Here is a 21,475-nt window from a genome sequence, read left to right as displayed (position 1 = left end):
TTGCAGTGGGCCTAATGTCTATTTACAGCGCCCCTAGATACGCCTGTGTAAAAAGCCTGCAATCTCTGAGGTCTATTGTTTTTTTAAATCACGGTCAAAACTACTGGTAACTAAATTATAATGAAATAGAGTAGCTGTAAATTAATCAATATAAATATTAATGGTTATTCTTTCTTATCGCAGTTCTACAGCACAGGCTTATCTGTAGACACCTTTTTGCCCAGACTTTAGCATGACCTCTACTGCAGTTGAAAATACTAGCGAGGGGAGATTGAATCCATTGAATTTATGACAATGTAAACCATCCCTGGAAACGTCTGTTGACAGTGTGAATGAGAACTATCTTCTTTTTGTCCGAAACCGTCGCAAGAAGGGCTTATGTGCTCCTCGCTGTGTGTTTTGCGACTCGGGGTGCCCAGTGTTGTCGGCTTTGAGCCTCTTTCAGCTGCACTGCATCAACATGGTGAGTGTCTGACAGCGACCAGCGACTTCTCTTACTTATTTTATAAAGAATCTGCTTCAACATAAATCGGTTATGTCCGACGACTTTTCTCACCAGCAGTAATTTCACTCACTTTGTATACGTGTTGGCAATGTAATCTAGCTGGCTAATCAACTGGTGCATGGCTTGCCATTGGATGTAGCTAGATCAATCTTCTGCAAACGTGTGGCGACTATTGCATCGAGATGGAAAGGGGTGTATTAGTTGGAGTATTATACACTCCTATACAATTAATGTAAGGATATAATCATTATTTTGCGAATGAGTGTGAAGAGATGTTAAAAATTCTGCATCTGTCACACAGCAGTTAGCATGCCACTCAGCAGCAGTCACTTTGCTCATTTAACTACACCTGACCAGGTTGATCTCTGGTTGACCTCACATCATAAACTTTAAATTCACAACTATAGATTAATGAAGGCTGACTCACACTAGCATTTGATCAGATTTTAAAACACTCACTCAAATAACACACACATATGTGTATGTATATGTGCGTGTGTGTGTGTGTTTAAGTGTTTAAGTAGCATAGGAAGGGTCAACACTGGGGGTGCAAGCTAGCTTCTTCTTATACCTTAATGATGTGGCCTTGTGTAACATTTACAGCTTGAAACTAAGTGAAGTTATGTTTCCTAAGTAGTTCAACAGTTTACTCAAGGAATGGTATCAAACACAAAGTTTATTGAATCGAGAAATGACATGTAAGTGGTCCTCATTCCTCATGCAATTTTGTCTCGTGTTACTCTTGTATTTGTGTCTGTTGAAATCTTTAAGAGAGAAATGAAAAAAATCCTAATGTGGTTTGAAATTAGTTTCTTTTGTTGTGTTGTTGCATTTTGTGTTTGATCTATATGCCATTAAAAAGATTATTTTGGCTATTGATAAGTAGACGTGTCAGGAACACCAGGACCTTTATTGTCACATTGAGTTATACATAGAACACAACATTGACCAAAATCAGACCACTGCATTAACCCATCATGAATGAACCATGAGAATAAGGCAGCTCCTGAACAGCACCAGGGGAGCAGTTAGGGTTTCAGTGTCTTCAACACAGGCTTGAACAGGCTAGGAGGAGCTGGGAATCAAACCAGGAATGTTCGGTTCCAAGAACGACCACTGTAACCCTGGCACCACATTGCCATTAGAATATGAAAACCTAAGCTAACAAAACAAACACACAGATGATAATGACGGGTCACTTTCATTAATTGTCCAAGAACAAGAATAACAATAATACATACATACATTTCTATTATGATTTTTTATAATATGATTTTCCAGTGTTTTACTGATACAGATTTTTTTGAGCGGGTGGTAGGGGGCAGCATACCAAAATTAGGCATTTTGGTCATACTCATTAAACGATAGAAGAATCAAGTACACTTAACAAGTCATTATATAGTTAATATCAACCCAAATGTATGAAGAATAGCAGGGTCCCATGTATGGGTGGTGAAAGTTTCTGCCATTAAAATGTCAGCCCTCAATATAATATGTATCTGTTTTTCCAAAGTATAGCAAACATGTTGTGTATATAAAAAAAGTAATATCAGTGACTACTTTCAGTGGTACATTTCTGAGCATTGGTACTGTAATATTGTGTGGGCCATTGTAATTGAGGACCAGTATTTTTTGAGGACCAGTTCTGACCCTCAGCAGGGTCCTCGAGTGGGCATGGGAGTTTGCTGAACCAGGCGACATGTGTTTGTCTATCTGGAGAAGGCATTCTACTGTGTCCTATGGTCAATCCTGTGGGGGTTGCTCTGGGAATACGGGGTATCGAACCCTATTATACAGGCGGTTCAGTCCCTGTATGACTGGTGTTGGAGCTTAGTCTGCATTGTCAGTTGTATGTCAGATTTGTTTCCATTGAGAGTTGGATTCTGCCCGGGCTGCCCTTTGTCACCGCTTCTGTTCATAACTTTTATGGACAGAATTTCCAGGTGTGGAGTTTGCATGTGTGGAAACCCTGTGTGTGGCATTTACATATTCTCCGCAAGTCTGTGTGAGTCTGATCCTGGTTTTCACGTTTTTTGTCCTGTGTTCCAAAAAATGGATTAGGTTTATCATAGGTCATAAATTGCACAGATGTGTGAATGAGAGTGAAAATTCATATGTCTCAATTTGAGTCCAGAATGTACCCTGCCTCTTGCCGAATGACAGCTGGGATAGGCTCTGGCCCCCTGCAACCCTGAATACAGGATAAGCAGTCTAGATAATGTATTCCAAAAGGCACAAAAGTGTGTGCCAAAATGTCATTGCAGTGTTTTACAATTGTTTACTCGTTCCAAATGATGAAACAAGTATTGTTTCAAGATTTTTCTACTGTGTTTACCACTGACTTATTTTGTTCTATCATCTTTGCAGAAAGTTACTGTATAAAAAGTCAATCTGACAGTAGTTTCAAGCAGTTTGAGTTTGTCATTGCTGGCTGGGTTATTGAACAGGATGGAAGACTGAATACAATTTGGCATGGGCAAGATTTAGGAATTTGAATGGATAGAAGTTTGTTTCAGTAAAATTGAGTCTTTTCCCTAGCTCAACTACATCAACTTTCAAAGTTATTTTCATGGCCATTATTGTAACCAATTAAGTTCCACATGTAGGCTGTAGCTAGCCCCGCGTTTTTGTTATTTTTTTTTCCCCAGGCAATTGGTGGGTGTCGTAGGTCATCAGGAAAAGACGTCACTCTGATTGTTTAGTTGGATTCGTTGTATCAGTGTAATGTAAGAAAAGAGGACATGAGCTCAGCAGCAAGCACATTTCATGAAGAGAGCTGTTTTTGTGTTCATGTACAACTTTTTCACCTAGACACAGGTGATGTTGGCTGATAAAACTGTCAGCCTTCATTAGGGCTACTTCCTTGTTGAACTGGCGTTTCTTCACCTTTGTGGGTCTCACTGTAGTCTCTACTGCAGCCCTTTCTGCCTACCCCCTGCAGTTTTCATTTGGTTGTCAGGTGGAGGTGGTTGAGCAGTACGGGAAAGATAACAGAGTTCATGCTGGCTTAATTTACCACAGACTTGAGAAGCTTGCAGGTCTCCCACAGAGAATGGTCAGCAGCACCCACCAAAGCAAGAAAGTGTGGTATGGCCCATATTAGATGACCATAGCACACACAGAGGTACATTGTCAGTCAGAGCTGTCAGGTAATGCCACATGTGAGGTCAGTGTGAGCAAGGATAATTGCCAAGTTAATGGCACCGTCTCTTCCCCTGTGACTCTTGAAGAGGAATTGACTTTTGGGGGGGTTGTAGATTACCTCCAATGGAGTGGCACATGGGATCCCTGGGACCAATTCAAAATCGGAGAGTAGTTTACACAATTTGAGTCACTTTTATAAAACACTGCAGGATTCCAACTAAAAGTGCATACACACACACACACTCACACACACACAAAAACCTGAATATAATGTGTACCAACAAAATTGTCACATAGTATAAGCAATGCCTGGTCTCACCTACAGATACAGTAATTTCCTTTTATAAATTATATCCTCCAGTGACTTGAAGTAACATTTTATGAGATGTCACACATTTAATTCACATTATCATAAACATCTCCACAAGTACAGTAGGAATAGCTGTACTTGCATTTTCAGTGATCCATATGTGTTCTATGAGCATATTCTAATGCAACTCAGGGTAAAACTAAATAGGGTTTCATATTCCATCAACACATTCTCACATCTATGAGTAGTGTGCAGAGAGGATGGCTCCACTTTATTTGTTTATCATCACAGTAAAGTAAAAATGACATCAAATATGGTTGAATACTTTTATAAGCATGCAAATGGAGAAAAAAAGGGCATATCATTGTGTTGGCATATTAATTTAATTCCCAAATTTGCTGCGTAAAATTCCAGACCAGCCCAAGTGCTTTGGGCTGGCCATCAATTGCATCAACAATGGCAATAACATGCAAATAGAATTCTGATTCTGATTGTAAAATATGTTGTCAGTGTTTAAAAGACATAACTCGGTTATGCATAATCTCTGAGTAGTACCACTGAAGCTATCTACTGCTTGCTGCTGACAATGGTGGTGGTACTACATTGGTAACTCTTGAAGAACTTAAAAATGGTTTTAGTTTTGTAGTACCTTTACTATATGCAATTGGTATTTAGAAATAAGGGATTGTGAGGAAATGTTAACATGTATTGTAAAGTCCAGGTAATTGGTTTGACAGTGAAGACTTGATGCTAATGGCTCCGGCTATAGCATAGCCGTAAGATCATTGTTAGAGTGTTTTCACACCTTAAGTTAGTTAATTGGTTCTTTTGTGAATAAAGTATAAAAAAAGCACAAATACAAGTGAGTCCTGCAGTTCCCCAAAGAAATAGGGCAACTTGACCACCTCACCCTACAGTGAATGGATAAATGCGCAGCATGGTGAAAATGATTATGGACCCTTAAGCCTAAGTGAATATTGATCTGCTGGGTGATATCGTGGTCCTCCTGTTGTTAAATCTTCGGGTACCCACCAGTCTTGGCTTTCAGGCTCTAGAATGCTTAAAAGCTACCATTTTGATAAATGTCACAAGCAGGGGGAAATTCAGTCATCATAGTAACAGTATTAAATTCACACAGATTGTACTTAAGTTAATGAATGTGTTGTCTTTGATCATTTTCAGTTTGATTTATTCAAAAAAATCAAATTTATAAAATTTGTATCGATATAAGTGTGGTTTATGAATGTAATATTTTTGTATTGTGTATCCGTGGTTTAACTTTTAGCCACATGCACATCTATTATCCAACAGTTCTGTAATAGATATCAAACGTGGTTCAAATGTTACTAAATGATAGCAGTGTAATCATAAAATCAATGTAACACCGATTTTGCATACATTCATTAATTCCTTGTCTATACTATTTATCCTACACAATAGTTTGGTTGCTAGAGCCAATCCCAGCTGTGAGAGGGAGTGTATAACCTGGACCAATCCCCAAGCGATCACAGGACCATATTTAAATACATACATCCATCCTCACCTATACGCAATTTAAATTGTTTAATTGACACCATTGTAATTTTGATCTGTAAGGAAACCAGAAAACCATCGAAGCAGGCATAGGGAGACCACATGAACGCCACACTTGAACCAGGAACTTTCTCGTGAGGCCAAAATGCCAACTGCTGCACCATTGGCCCTGAAAATTAAAGAAAAAATAAAGAATAAAAATAAATTAAAAAAAAAATATATATATATATATATATATATATACTACCGAACCAGACAGATCAATAATTTTTCTACATTTTCCACACAAACCTGATCATTTTAATTATTTGAAAATAATATCTTTGCAGCTAAGCTAAGCTTACTCTAACCTTGATGAAATACTGTGAAAGATTGTCTCTATTAGTGACTTTTGCGTGTAAGTGTGATTTGCTTTGCTCCCATCTTTTCACCTCGTGGCTGGCATGAACCTCTTTACTGCTCCTGTCGGCAAATAAGACTTTCTAAAATCTGCTGCATTAACATTCCTATAATCATGAGTTTATCAAACAGTTCATCATTGCTCATTTTTGGTTAGCAGTTACAAACCATATTGGTTTTGCAAATATGTGAAAGTGAGAGAAGTAATCATAAGATGCTGTTGAATCCTATGGGAAATCCAGAACACTTTCATCCTGTCTTTTTTTGCTCTAAATTTTGTTGTTGAAAGAAATGTTCTGTAAATGTTATTGCATTATTGCAAAACCATTTAAGCATTGCCTAAGTTGCCAGATTGTGACATCACATTCAGGTAACCTGTCATGTAAATAAATCTTTCTATTCACTTAAATTGACATATATAAGTGACATTAAATAACTCGAAAGTTAAGGCATTATAAGAATGTGTTTGCCCCAAAACTTTCTGTTATGATGTAAGCTATCTAGTGTCCTGGTCCAAGGGGCCAGACATGTATAGTATATCCTATTCATTTACTATATTCTAGTGGAGGTCTACACAATAAGAATTCAAAGTGACCAACAGATGATATGTAGCATCCTGTATTTGCCAAACTACAAATCTGAAAAGCCCACACCAGGGTCTCAAAACTGTTTTGTTTTTTTTAAGATTTTAGGAATTAACTTTTATAGGAATCTGTATAAAGCTATTCCTTACTTGTGACAAATGAAGGTCACATCAGATGCCGCAGATTCAAGTCTTTCACCAAGGTGTATTTACAAAATACACAATCTTATCTTTGTTGTATGTTATTGTCTCCACAAGAGCTGTATATGGATTCACAGCCTGCATCATAGTGGGAACGTTCACAAAATTCACTGTCCAGTTGGGATCACAGTTTTTAAATTTACAGTGTACAGCTCTATGAGGATTTGGTATCTAGGAGTTGAGACTGGGAAATTCAGCATAGTTAAGACTTTATCTCTGTGTGATATTGTAAAATTATGGGTTGGAGCATGAAGAAATAGAGAATATGCTCTTTTTTCATTGCCAGATCTTTAAAATGTGTTTGTAATTACTACTTACTATAACCTGTATTATATAAAAGATTTTTTTTTTGCAATGAATGCTAAAATATCTGATGGACATTGAACTGCAGGGAGAGGCTCTGGCTCTTTCCTAAAGTGGGTCATAACCATCATTAGTTCTTTCATAGCATAAGCCACAGGTGTTGCACATTTTTGGACTCTTGTTGAGCTTTTCAGTGCAACTTTTTGTAAATATATAATACATTTTATTTATAACAATAATGATCACCTACACTTTGTGTCTTTTGCTTGCTTTTATAATAGTGACAGGTGTGTTGTGACAGTTTTTGATTCTGACAAAAAGCTATTGTAATATTACATGTTACATCTTCAATCTAGTACATCCAGTACAATGACGGTAAAGGTCATTCTATTCTGCTCTAGTCTGTTAGCACAAATTTAGTCTGAAATTTGTGCAGCCTCCTATTTGTGCAACCACGAATATAAAAAAGAATCACAATTATATATTTTATTGCCATATGTTACATTGTCAATATAATATCAGCCGAGGTCTTGAATTCGTATTTCTTCCTGCAGTATCATTCAGAACTGTCAGTCATCTCTCATTTCAATTTTTTGATTTCCTGGGTTGCACATTAGCTGTTTTTTGTATTATGATTTTTTTCTTTGAGGTAGCCCAATAAACAGACAGACACCTGCATTCAATTTATGAACCTTTGCTTCGAATTTCTAACTGCTCTATGTCATTTGTAATTTCTGTTTAAATGTCATCTAAACCTCCCTTCTGTTTTACAGGGTGTGATTGGTGTGCAGCTGGTGGTTACCATGGTAATGGCCAGTGTAATTCAAAAAATCATACCTCATTATTCTTTCGCAAGATGGCTACTCTGCAGTGGCAGGTAATTTAGACCTCTCAACATGCTGTTGCAGACTTTTCCTTTTCAAATCTTAGTCTTAATTTCTTCAGCTGGCATTCTGTCTGGGAGTTTTATTTTGAAATGACTCAAGAACAATGGAGATCAAAGTGTTTACTTAATCACCAGGCTATCTAAAACTGCTTGAATGTAAGAAATAAACCTCTTAATTGCAAAGACTAGAGGATATCAAAATATTGGAATGACCCAGGAGTATAAAAATAAAATAAAAAGTGTATAAAAATAAAAAAGTGTCCGCCTTATTTCCTCTAATTAGTGCCACATGTTTTTCAGTAAACAGCTTCTTGGAACACATTTAATAATTCATTCAGTTTTTTTCTTTTGAGGGCATCATTGAACCATATTTTGAAAACTTCTACACCAAGCAGGAGACCTGGACTCTATTTTGTCATTAATATTTCCATACTAAGCAGTAAGCGGGTGAAAAACAAGCGATGCTCCATCCTCCCCAGTGCTTTTTACAATGCTCTGAGTCTTAGGGAAGGCATGTGTTTGACATTTGTCTTCTCTTAAATTAACTCAAGCTCTGTCCTGAAGGACTGATGACCTAAATGTGGTTAAACCTGTCATACAAGTTTTAAGGAAGTATCAGGATAGTATGTCAAAGATAAGCTTTGGTGATATTCAGTAACCTTAAAAGCTGTGATGAATCAATGGTTTAGTCATATTCAGAAAACCAAGATATAACATACATATAATTGCTTGAAGGAGAAAGGTAAAAGCAACTTAATCTTTACAACAGTAAGTGCTCTTGATTCATGTTCCCAATTAATGAGGTGAATACACAAGGGATAGTAAAATGTAACTGTCATTTAAGCCTAAATCACTTAATCTACTGTTTCTGTACTTTAGAATAAACAGTTGCTTATTTTATTGGTCAGGGATTACAAAATGGGAAAGACAAAAATCAGCCGTTTGTCTTTTTGTATGTTTTCTCTAAAATTGTTATCCATCTGTTTCTCTTTGTATTTCTCTGCCAAAGTCCAAGCCTGCATCTGCATAATTTATTTGTTCACAGGCTGCAGTGGTATCAGCACCCTTCGGAAGATGAGTTGAGGAGCTTAGCTGGGAAACAAAAAGGACTGAAAAGGAAAGACAGGTATATGTATCTGAGTGCATGGGGTGGGGTGGCAGGTTGGAATGGAGAAGGGCTTTGTAGAGGAGGGTTGGGGAAATGCAATGGCAGGGAAGATATAAAATGTAAAATGTGAGCGAGGCAAGACAAGCTGAGAAGAAGACATGTGATGGATGAATACTACAAGCATCTCCTTGAAGAGATAAAGCTGATGTTTACTTTTGCTTATACAAGGTCTGTCCGGACTGAAAAGCCGAGTGTAGTTATGTTGTTCTGTTCCTCGATGGATCATGGCCTGGCTTTAGATTCACAATGCTTCGAGGTGATGCAGTGGGATACAAGGAAAATTTCATTTTTTTTGAGCCAATACTACAGTCATGGCCAAAAGTTTTGAGAATGACACTTTCACAAAGTCTGTTCCTTCAGGGTTTTAAGGTGTTTTAGGTGCCAGATGTTTCTTTGGTTGTGTCATTCTCAAAACTTTTGGCCATGACTGTACAAAATTCAGAGTGATATTTTGTTGATTTGTTTTTTTATTATTATTATTGAGAAGGGTTTTACATGACTTTGCTGTCTTAACTCCATGTAGAATATGAAATTAACAGATTTCAGAAATATTGCATTCATTTGTTGAGTCATCGCCATACGAGAACAGTATTATGTAGGGCAGTTGTATTTTGACTCACAAAATTGCATACTATACCAAAAAGTATTTTAGTGAAACAGTAAAAAATCATTACAACTAGATACATTGATTTTAATTTTTTTTAATTGACCATGCTGCTGTAACATCACATTATATTGAAAATATTAATATTGAAAACAGATAGAATAAAAGCAAAACAGTTAAAACAGTACAGCCAGTAAGTCCCCTGTTATAAACGTGTACAATATCACAGCCGTGTGAAACAAAGCCAAAAACAGCTAATGAAATGTGATTCCAAAAATGTGTCTATCTAGAAACAAGAAAACTGTTTTTGTTTGTTTTGTTTGCAGATCCTTATTTGCCATCTGAATTAAGGCTCCTATAGCCACTGGCTTAGAAAGGATCAGATGATTATGAACTTCACTGACTGAATTGATCATTCTATCATGGAAAATCCAAGTGAAAACCAAATTTTCAATTGAGTGATAGATAATCGTTTTCAACATGTGATATTGATAAAGTACCGATCCTTTTAAACCCCTTTCCTAAATGCATTTTTATTTTATTTTATTATTTAGGGGGGGGATTTTTTTCCAACCATCGTCTTCCGCACCTGGTGTTGGATTGCTTGCTGGGATAGCAGTCTAAGCAAAGAGACCCAGACTTCTCTGTCCCAAACCACATTTTTATATTTTTTCGACATATTTCCCAGCCTAGAACTGTACAATATATAATACACATGTATCTAGTGAGGCCTTAGTATTCTACTTTTTAAATGTAAATTTAAATTGATCTCACAACAGAAAGTTAATCCTTGTCGTTCCACATGGTGTCCAAGTAGAAGTTTTGTCGGATAGTCCTTTTAACTGTCTCTGTATGAGGCACTTCGGTGTTCAATAGCACCACATGTTTTGTAATCCCATTAAGAAAAAGATGGACCACTGTCTTTGCCAGCTCGTGCCTTATAGTGCCGTCCCCTTTGTTAACAGTCTGATTCCCTCAGTGGTTCAAAGGGGGCACGAAGCTGAGCTCCCTTTTTCCTGTCAGGTGCCTCAGAGATGAAATGTGTCCAGGCATGTTTGGCAATAGAGTCTCACAGTGATATTGTCCTCTGAAACCAGGGCTGAGCAAACAAAGTCCAGAATTGAGGAGCCCTATTAAAGCAAAGGAAAAGCTCTTTATTCACCTGCTGTTAGTGACTTTGTGCTCCCCATCTATTTTCTTCTTTGTTTTCTATACTTTGGAGTAGTGGTAGTATTAAAAGTACAGCACTGTTATTGTAAAAATACTATGACTGACATGGACTGGTATCAAAATAGAGAATAAATGCTGTTGGTAAAATCTTCCAGCAATAGCTTTGCTTAAATAAGCTAGATATTGACACTGACCTCTCCTCTTTTTTGATGGTATTGCCATCAGAATGACCTTTTGAAAGTTAGTATGCAAATATATGTTTTGTGTCAAACTGAGGAGGAATAGATCATTTATAGTTAAACGAGAAGTGTATACAAACTCACTGTTATGCTTCAGTAAAGAATTTTGACTTATATAGACGTCAATGCACATACAGTTCCATTCTTTACATTAAAGGGAAAAAATCCTGCTGGAACAAGTCCCTAATAGGGGAAAAAACACTTTTCAGCATAATTTCATTATAGAGTTTCTTTTCACACACTGAGTCAGAGTCACTTTTCTCCTAATGGCCGTTGTTGTTTTTATTATCTGTCCTCCTTATCCTAGAAAGTACAATGGCCATATAGACAATAAGCCGCTCACAGTCCCCAAGGACATAGACCTGCAGCTGGATACGAAGAGCATCACTGAAGTCGACACATTAGGTATAAATCATTGAGCAAATGTTTGTTTTTAATGTTGATTATCCCTTCTCTAATAATTGCATACCATATTTGTTGAATATTTTATTCTATTATCATCTTTTATGTCCCCAGCGTTGCACTACTTCCCAGAGTTCCAGTGGCTGGTTGATTTCACTGTCGCTGCAACTGTAGTCTATGTGATAACAGAACTGTACTACAGTGTGGCTCAGCCATCGGGGGAGATGAACATCAGTGTGGTCTGGTGCCTACTAGTACTGGCCTTTGTTATGTATCCTTAAATAAGTCACCCTTTTTATTAGTTGTTTTAAGAGTTCTCTATAGCAACAACAAACAATGTGCATTTGAATCAGGTCCTTTACTGTGTCCACACAGCAGCCAAGTAACACCAAGAAACATTCAAAACTGCGCGGTGTATTTCATCCCTTAAAAGAAATGCCTTCATGTTATTTCCTTGATTGCAATGCAGGTGTGTCATTGTTGTTTCCTCACACAGATTAATGGGTAGCTCATCACATATACCCATGTGCACTCTGAATTCTTGTTAGTATAACATTCTTAACTTACGAAATGGTAGGCTTTAGATTTAAAGACTTTAGACATTGTTTCCGTTGCTGTTTTTTATTAATATGGTAGAGACTGCTTATATTCAATTTGTTGTTCCTTAAAGCTGGCTCGCTGATTTTAGCCATGTTTACAAATCAGTCACAGATGTGCTGATATCTATAATATTACCGTAAATACTATTCTTTCAGGGTCTTGTAGGTCTCTAGCTTTCTAGAGGATGCCTTATGAGGCATTTGTATTTTAGAAAGGAGACAATCAAGCAGAAAGCCTCTGCTCTCAATGAATACACTCTTTCTGGTGCATACCTAGCATCTGTAGGCTGCAAAAACGTTGATTTAATTTCAGCAAACCTGTTTCATATAGTAAGTTCTCTGTGCCCAGGTTTCATTATTTTTATTGACTACCTATATATGTCATAGGTTAAAGTTGTCTATAAGCTGCCAAATCATTTTGAGAATGCAGCAGTGGTGGTGAAGAGCAATAAAATGATGCCTATAGCTCCCACCAGTTTGACTGCCAGCACCTTTATGCTCCACAGGTACCTGCTATTTTGCTACGCTGAATGATGGTTTAATAGTATGCATTATCCTTGCCACCAACCACAGGAATCAATCTTTCCACTGCTCCTGGTCAACCTCAGCTCACTGTGGTCAGATGGTATGTCATTTCCTGCCCACGTTGAAAATTGAAGGCCCCATTTTCACAGCCCAACAAACTGATATGCTGCGGGAGAAGTACTGGGGAACAGATGAAACGGAACTCTGAAGATGAGGGGAATATGTTGGTCCAATATATGTGTTAATGGAGCACTTGATTTCAGTTTTCTATTTCATCTTTGATGACAATATTTAAGACTCATGACCTGGAGATCAGCACTACTGCCCTGTTATCCCTCACTGATAACACTAGAATAGCATATTCCTGCAAGTATTTGCATATAATAGAACCATGTTTTACATCAATGTATAAATATAAAGCAATATCCTCTCCTTTGGCGAATGTTTACAGATCAATTCAGAGTACATGAAATTTATTCCACCAGATGATAGCTCAAATATAGTTCAAATTCTCCTTTTAGCATCATGCTGGCTTGAAATGGTCTAGCAAATGTTTGTGCAGCTGCAGTTGAAGACCCGAATAAGGGTTAGAAAAGGGAAGGAGAGCTCCATTAAATTAACGCAATTTTTGTAAAGGACTGAAAGGGAGTAAAAATGTGTACACTGTGACCCAAAATTTTGCAGGGGACCCAGAGTTTCATTACCATAGTGTCCAGAATTTGCTTTAGAAACAAGTTTATGTGAAGACTTCTAATCAGAGTTGCTGGAACTGCATAATATACAATTAGGACTCCAGTGCCATCCATTAGTGCCAAAACCCTGCCCTATTTGGTACTTTCTATCCAATGCCCAGTTATAGTGTTTGTGTCATTAATGGGGATAAAGTTCACATAGGGCTTATGTGTGCACAAACTGCTTACGGCTAAGTATAAAACATCCTTTGTGTTTAAAATATGAGTTTTTTTATGTTGTTGATTTCCCACCCATGTGTCTTATTTCCCTTGAATCTTCTAAAGGCGATTAAATATATTTACAAAGCTGTTCTTAAAATGCTCATGTTCATGTTCTGAAGAATTTTCCTTGACTCTTAGACCTTCAGTAAAACCCTTTTCTCCCTAACGGCCCACTACTTCAAGCTGGAGGAAGGAGGCGAGCGCTCACTCTGTATTACTTTCGCGTTCTTCTTTTTTGTCAAAGCCATGGTCATTCTTATTGTTACTGAAAGCTACCTGGAGTTTGGGCTGGAGACTGGTGAGTGTCACACCATTCTGTGCTTCTTTCTCTTGAACCCTGGCATCTTGGCCTGAGAGTGCGAGTTTGTCAAACGTTTCTTCATTTCCAGGTTTTGCCAACTTCTCTGATAGTGCTCTACAATTCCTAGAGCACCAGGGCTTAGAGTCACAGTATGTCATTTCTCAGTATTATCATAGTGTCTGTTTTTCCTGCTATCACACATTTTTGAGTTATTAAATTCCATTTGAATTGCACCATCTCCTTGACAGGGGTCCTATATCTAAACTCACCTTCAAGCTGATACTGGCCCTACTCTGCTCCTTGATTGGAGCATTTTTAACTTTCCCCGGGCTACGTTTGGCCCAGATGCACCTGGATGCACTCAATGTGACCACGGCCAAATTTACACAGTGAGTCAATACGATCACATTCACTTTAGACTTTTCGACTTTTTTATTTCCACTTAAAACCAATGTGATATCATCCTCTTCCATTTAATCACACACTGAACATGGCAGAGTGACTGTTTTTCTCAAGATATGCTAGCTCTGTCTAGGTGCAGTATTGTGCTCGTCTTTTGTTCCTGAAAACTCTTATAAGATTCTTTTGTCTAAGAGATCATTTTTATTGAAAATGCTTTCTTCCTTTTAATTTATCACCTTACGTTATGCGTATTGATCTTTTGAACTAAAGAATTATAGACCTGCATTAGTTTTGTTTGAGATATTTTAAGCTATTTTGTAGCTCTTGCTTGTTCTATCCTTACTGTCCTTTCTACTGATAACACTGAATTTCTGAATCACTGAATTTCCCAACTGTGGGACTAGAAGAGTGCGTTAATGAAAATACATTTTCAAATGTCACTCCACTTTGTTACCCTTTTCTCTTAAATAATGAAGTATTTATTTTAGTCTTTATTAGTCATCATTGTCCATGTCTCCCCTTGAACTGTAAATACCAGTGTTTATCATCAGTTAGTCATCGCAGATTTTGCAAACTCTTTGATCCCTGTAAAATTGACCTGTCTATATGTAAATAACAAATGTTGGTCACAATATTTCGAGTGTGAAACATCTCTACATTAGAAATAGTCAGGTGTGATTTTAAAAATTGAATTGGTACCAGTGCCTGTTAAGCCTCATAGCATTATTAATACATTAAAAAAAAAATGGAATCATCATTTACCTGCTGAAGTCCAGGAAAAAAAGGATCGTCATTTGCTTCCAGTTGTCTAATTATACAAGAACACAAATCAAATCAAATATCAAGTCTGAACTCACCTTGAATGCCAAATAAGATGAGGGTTGTAGTTATGCTCTAACCTCTTACTATTTAGAGGTATCTAATATGAGAGTCCTCTGTGTGTCAAATGAGAGCCACTATTTCAAACCTTGCTGGTGGGCAGGTCTCTGACCATGATTGGGGTACAGAACAGTGAGCATGTCACATCTCGATAATCCATTTTGGCATAGCAGTCTCTCTAAAATGGCCTCCTTTTCCTTTCCCTGACTGTCACAAGATTACCTCTTCAGATCCTGTCACTAGCATGGATTATCTCCAAGCCCTTGTTAATAATCTTACCATTCTTGATAGGGGGAATCTGCAATAGTGCGGACTGCGTATTTTAATTGTGCTGGTTTGAAATTCAAATTCTAATTTAGCTTTTTTTAAGGTGTCTATCATTCATGCTTTTTTTTTTTTCCGTGAAAAACTTGTATGTTGTTGCTCAGATGTGATATCTTCCTCTGTCATGTAGAACTCTGCTTCATATCAACTTCCTGTCTCCTCTCATCATGGTCCTGCTGTGGGTGAAGCCCATTACCAAGGACTACATAATGAACCCCACTCTGGGAAAGGAAAGTGTGCCTTTGTGAGTATAAGGAAGGCTGCGCTGACAGGCTGAGTAAATATAAGAAATGTAAGGAATGTAAACAAATCAGCAGTCTTCTGTCTTTTTGGCATAAAACAGAAAAATTCCTCTTGTAGATGTGGGAACACATTGTCTGTTTATGTTGCTTTTATTGGAATCTTACTTCATGTTCTAATTTACTTGAGCTACTGATGCTGACCAACACAATTAACAGCAGAGCAAATTTAGACTGATGACTGCAACAATAGTTCCTGGAAACAATTTTAGCAATCAGCTTATTCTTTTTTGGGATTTCCCTCCCACCCCACCACCCCATTAGTTGTCCATTACTCCTTGTACTTAAAATCTCTTTGTGGTGGTCTGTCATCCAAATGATGGAGCAGTAGCACGGCTGTCACCCCTTAATTTTTTTCCTTAACTTACCTCATTCTTCCTATTAATATCAGGATGGCTGAGCAGACATATGATACGTTGCGGTTATGGACCATCATACTGATGTGTATGCTCCGGCTGGCTATGATGAGACATCATTTGCAGGCCTACCTCAACCTGGCTCAGAAGGGTGTCGACCAGATGAAGAAAGAGGCCGGGCGGATAAGTACTGTTGACTTGCAGAAGATGGTGATTTAAATAATTTGCTTCATAGGCCTGACTGTGTCTGACTATCTTATCACTGTTCAAGATAGGACAAGGTAATCCTTGCTTAGTCCCATATCAAAGAAATTTGTATCTTTCACTCCATTGTAACCATCTAGATTGGGTCTGCTTTTTTGGATACCCAAAAGACACAATTGTGATTCAACCCTCTACCATTTAAAAATATTTAGTGGATACGCTACTCAATTAGATTATGCCACACTAGGTTTGGGGCTCCCCAAAGTGAGTATTGATGGGGTTGTAATACCAAGGAGGGGTAGGGGAAGATTTTCAGGAATCCGATAAATTTGAAAAATGATTTGAGATATCATATTTTAAGAAAGACGTTTCCAGTAATAAGATGGAGAAGTCACTTTGAAAATTGGGCATACTGGCTTTTTTTGTGCTTCTGACAGTTGTTATATTTATAAATGATTTTAGCAAGTAGTACATTTTCCTCAGCAGAATGAGAAAGTCAAGAAAAATTACCATGCCCACTTTAGCAACAAATTAGCATAAAATTTGCTATATAGTAACTTCAGATGGGCAAGAAATTATCGAAAATTCTACGAACGAGCAAAATGTTAGAACAAGATTTTGATCATGTGCAGATGCAATGGTTTGCAAAGGGGCTGAAGTAAGAGATACCATTATTTTGAGGGCATGAAATATTTGACGTCTGAACTAAATTTATAAGGATTTATTTCTTCTTCAGATGTGATTTGCATTAAAAGGATTGTTTTCTTTTTACATCCCAAGGTTGCACGTGTTTTTTACTACTTATGTGTCATCGCACTACAGTATGTGGCACCACTGGTGATGCTGCTACATACAACTTTGCTGCTAAAAACCTTAGGTGAGCCACACAGTGCTTACTGATTCACCTTTTCGGAATATCTCATTTTTCATACCCTGCCTTTGTTACTGCAGGTGGACACTCCTGGGGATTCAGTCTTGAAGAAGACCTGCCTTGCACTCATGAGATGGACTCTGATTCTGCAATGGCTGCTGCAACAATAGCAGCCCCACCACCAGCTTCAGTTGTAGAAACAGGAGCACGGGCGTCAGTTGCCCAGCTGTCAGTGGCCCTGGGGGGCTTGCAGACTGTCTTTAGTCCTTTGCTTTTCAGAGGTCTTTTCTCCTTCTTCGCGTGGTGGATTGCTGCCTGTCTCTTCTCCACCTCCCTTTTTGGCCTCTTTTACCATCAGTATCTCATGGCAGCATAGCATTGCCTTTGCAACAGTGGCATCTGGACTTCCACAGAGCTGCAATATGTTGGGCCTGATAATAAAGGCTTGCATGAGAGCAACAGAGGCCTGTCAATGACTGCTCCAAAACACTTTTCCTCTCTTCCCTCTGACTAACCATATCATCAGAGCTTCTGGTTCAACTTCCAGTGCTTCCTCCTCAGATGATCTCTGTGAACTCCTGTCATAGTTTGTATAACATTCACTACCTTTTTATTTCGAGAGACAGATTTATAAACTTTTAATAACAGACAAAACGATGCATCAGACTAGTACCCCAAGTCATGAAATTGGCATACTAACAAGGATCCGTTTGTAGTATTGAATTTGAATGTCGAAATATATTGTACCCCAGATACTGACACCAAGCTACACATGATAAATGTAACGTGGCAATCGAGCACATTTGTTTCAGGAAAGAATCAAGTAGGTTGGTGATTTGTGTTTTTGTTCTGTTTTACATTTTCATAACATGAAAGGACTTAATTTACTTATAACATCAGACTGGTTATACATAGGCGTTGGGTGCTTAAGTAAGCCCTAAAAGCTTGGGTCAGTTGGGGACTGTTGCCTTCCTGCTGAAACTTTTCAGCAGTAACCATTTTTTTAAAATGGTATGGACATTCATTCACATTAGACTCTACAGTCCTGAGTCATGTAACCATTTATTTGTGATTTTTTTTTTTTTTTTTTTTTTTTTTTTTTTTTTTTTTCTTCCCTTGACATTTTCAAAGGTTAGGATTAAGTTACCCCCTTTGGTACATTTTTCATGTTTAAAAAATGTGTTAATTTATTGTATAAATATTTTTTTGTTTTTTGTTTTTTTCCCCAGAGGGCAAGTGTATAGTCTTAAAACGGTTCAGGAAGGACCACTGCAACTCTTTGTCCCAGAAAAAAGGCTGCAGATTTTCTCAAATAGGGTGGTTGGGCAAAACCTGTTGTGGGTGGGGGGAGGACAGATGAAGGAGAATCATGTTGACATTTAGTTGATTTATTTAAATGTGTTGAATCCAACTTTTCCTCAAGGAAAAACCAAGGTTCTTAAGTAAAAGACGTTCCAATAAATTGGCGATGTTCAATTTACATTGTTACCTTTAGGCTTTATCTGAGCCATTTAATAAGGAGAGTAAAAGAGTTTTTGAGCTAATGATTTAAAGGGAGGACATCACTTGACCACACAACTCAGTATGAGTCCGTTTATGTGTTTGCATGTGGATCTTGGCTGGGGATCATCTTCGATCTGAATGGTCATTGTTAGCAAGAGATGTCAGCTACTGTTGATAAGCTAATGCCTTTTCCATACGTAAAATATTTTAACTTTGATCAATGCTTTTCAAACATGTTTGAGAGCGGTCTTTGTTTTGTTTGTTTGTCTGTTTTCAATGGATCAATTTGTCGATCTTTAAGACCTAAGTTTTTAAAATGGTGCCAAGTGAGTCTCTTTATCTGTCCCAATGGCAAGATTGAGTAAATTTTAGTGTTTAGACAATAACTGAAATGCAACCTTCGGGGCCTTATTTTGTCTGCATCACAATAACAAACAGCAGGTGTCACATACACAATGAGGACAAAGCAGTATTTACATTTACATTGCATACTCTGGTTAGTATATACACAAAAACAGTTCTTCTGGGCCAAGATAAATGTCCAGTCAGGAATTTAAGTAGTGGAACACAATCTGTGGCATTTTATTTCATCATTGTACTTATGTATATCAGATATGTAATTTATGAATTCCTGTACTGGCTTTTGGTAAATTTATTTTTTACAGAATGAAGCAGCACCATATCAGGTTTTGTTGTTTTTTTTTCTCAAATTATTGGTTCAATGATTAAGCTTCACTTTGTGTTTCTTTTAAATGATGGGAGAAAGTGCACATAAGGAATGTATCAATCCTGCCTAATTTCTTGATTGTTGTCATGACAATGATTTGTACAGCTGATTGAAAATCCCCACCCCTGCACTTCCTAAACTCTTCACAACCAATTTTTAACCTGCTTGTAGGTAGCTCCAAACAAAATATTGTCTCTTTATTTATCTGTTATTTTATTTTCATATTAAGGCCTGCAAACATTTCTGATTTTAATATTTTTTAGTGTATGATTATGTAAATCGGTTTAATAAGTATTTGTAAATTTTACTTTTTTAAAGTACTGATACTTGGAGTTTTAATTGGCCTTCATGAGGCACTGTTTCTTAAGTTTGTTACCACTAAAACTGTTTTATTAATCATTTTAGGGTTGGAAAAAGTTGTTTTTTTTTTCTTGTGTATTTATTTCTTTTTCTGAATTAGTCTTGAATAAATTATGGTCTTTGAAGGAACTTGCTTAATGTATCTCTAATCCTTTGGCTTTATATACAACATTAAAAGTGGCACCATAGGGAAGGAGAATGGGGCACTTGAGGCACATTGTAAACTCGAAGCAATGCCTCCTAATTGTCGTTACTTTACACTATATCACAAGGTTATATAGGTTCTGGTCAGTAAATGGTGGAATATAATATATATTCAGGTTATGAAAGTGAATTATTTGGAAAAATGGCAAAGTCTGTTTGTTAAATAGTTTGGTGATGTGCCGGCTGATGAGAATAATGACAACTCACCAAAGACTCGTTTGTAAACTAATCGCTTAATTAAATGAGTGTCTAATCATTCAGCCTCCCCTCTCCTTCCCTCTACATTAGACAATAAAAGGCATGTCACAGCGTCAATGTTTTTCCTCAGATTTCTTTTTTTAGTCAGCAAATAATTTTTTTTACAAGGATAAGGAGAACTGACTGATTTTGTACCTCACCAGTTGTGGAAAGCTGTTCTATATCTTGAATAAAGTGGTGTGGTTTTTGTACACGGACCCATTTTTGGCTTTGAATTCAAAGTGTGTGTGTGTGTGTGTGTGTGTGTGTGTGTGTGTGTGTGCGTGTGCGTGCGTGCGCGCGCTAAAGAACCCCATTGTCATGTTATTCAATATATTCATGATCGTGCTCAAATTAAAAAAAAAAAAATCTCCATGTTACATATACTGTATCTCTTGCCTGTATTGGGAAACAAGTACATAAGCTCTAATGAATTATTTAATGCATTCTGGAAAGGAATTAATCTTTTAGAAACTCTGTAGGCATTATCTGGAGAATTCTAAAACAGTTTTCTTTCATACAATTTAATAGAATTGTTCCGTACTTAAGTATTACTGTCCTGCAAGCTGATTCAGGCAGTCAATGACCATCATTTTTCTTATTCTCTTGCTGCTGACTGTTTCAGAACAGTTAAGGTAGGACATTGATATGAAATGACAAATGCTTCCTAATTCTTGTTAATGCAAGGCACTTTTTTGGAATAACCCCCAGTAAAATAATACAGACATTGCATGCGTATTGTCCACATAATGTGGAAACCTTGTTAGATGTGCTCATTCAATGGCAGATGGATCAAAATCAATTAAGCTTCTAAAACTAGTGGAGAGGTTCCTTTGTTTATTCTGCAAAAATGTAGTCAACAGAGCTATTGAAATGAAAAAGATTTTTTTTTGTTTTTTTTTAAATCCAGTCAGGTTAAGAAAACTTCTTGTTGTTTGATACACATCCTTTAACCTTTATTTGCACATCAGTTAGATCTGTGTGACAGCCTCCTTGTGAAATTTATGGTAAGGTGTTTCTGAAGAAAACCATTAGTGTGAAATATCTCGTGACAGACCCAAACTTGCCTAAAAAAGATTTGATTTTTTTTTTAAACTTATATATAAAAAGTTTATTGTGCTTCAGCATCACCTCTGTTGTGGTCATCTTTTTTTGACAATTTACTTGCGTCATTGGCCATGTACTTTTACATCTGTTTTAGATGTCCATTGCTCACAAGGTTGATTGTGGAGATGAACGGATGAAATGACAGATGCTTCAGGACTCCTCTTGATGCTTGCTGTT

General features: G+C 37.2%; 1 protein-coding gene across 1 annotated transcript; it reads left to right on the top strand.

Annotated features, from left to right (window-relative positions):
* The first annotated feature begins 240 nt into the window (after nt 1–240).
* tmem161b (transmembrane protein 161B) lies at nt 241–20,403 on the top strand. Its single transcript, XM_086173611.1, has 12 exons — nt 241–463; nt 7,752–7,855; nt 8,910–8,990; nt 11,353–11,450; nt 11,562–11,718; nt 13,671–13,822; nt 13,914–13,974; nt 14,074–14,214; nt 15,561–15,674; nt 16,121–16,295; nt 17,070–17,166; nt 17,241–20,403. Exons 1-12 carry the CDS (start codon nt 461–463, stop codon nt 17,534–17,536), a joined length of 1,479 nt encoding a protein of 492 aa, XP_086029737.1. The 5' UTR covers nt 241–460; the 3' UTR covers nt 17,537–20,403.
* The last annotated feature ends 1,072 nt before the right edge of the window (nt 20,404–21,475 follow it).

Source organism: Fistularia commersonii, chromosome 26 (assembly GCF_037954325.1).
Source record: "Fistularia commersonii isolate RoL2024-O1a breed Wild chromosome 26, RoL_Fcom_v1.0, whole genome shotgun sequence".
In the NCBI taxonomy this organism is placed as follows: domain Eukaryota; kingdom Metazoa; phylum Chordata; class Actinopteri; order Syngnathiformes; family Fistulariidae; genus Fistularia; species Fistularia commersonii.
The sequence above is the reverse complement of the archived record's forward strand: the minus strand, read 5'-3'. Positions and strand labels throughout refer to the sequence as shown.

What these genes read in the sequence shown, in the direction of transcription:
- tmem161b (XM_086173611.1), top strand. An exon ending in GGAGTTTGGGCTGGAGACTG is followed by an intron (nt 13,823 to 13,913) that starts GTGAGTGTCACA and finishes CTTCATTTCCAG; the next exon opens with GTTTTGCCAACTTCTCTGAT. An exon ending in CACCAGGGCTTAGAGTCACA is followed by an intron (nt 13,975 to 14,073) that starts GTATGTCATTTC and finishes TCTCCTTGACAG; the next exon opens with GGGTCCTATATCTAAACTCA.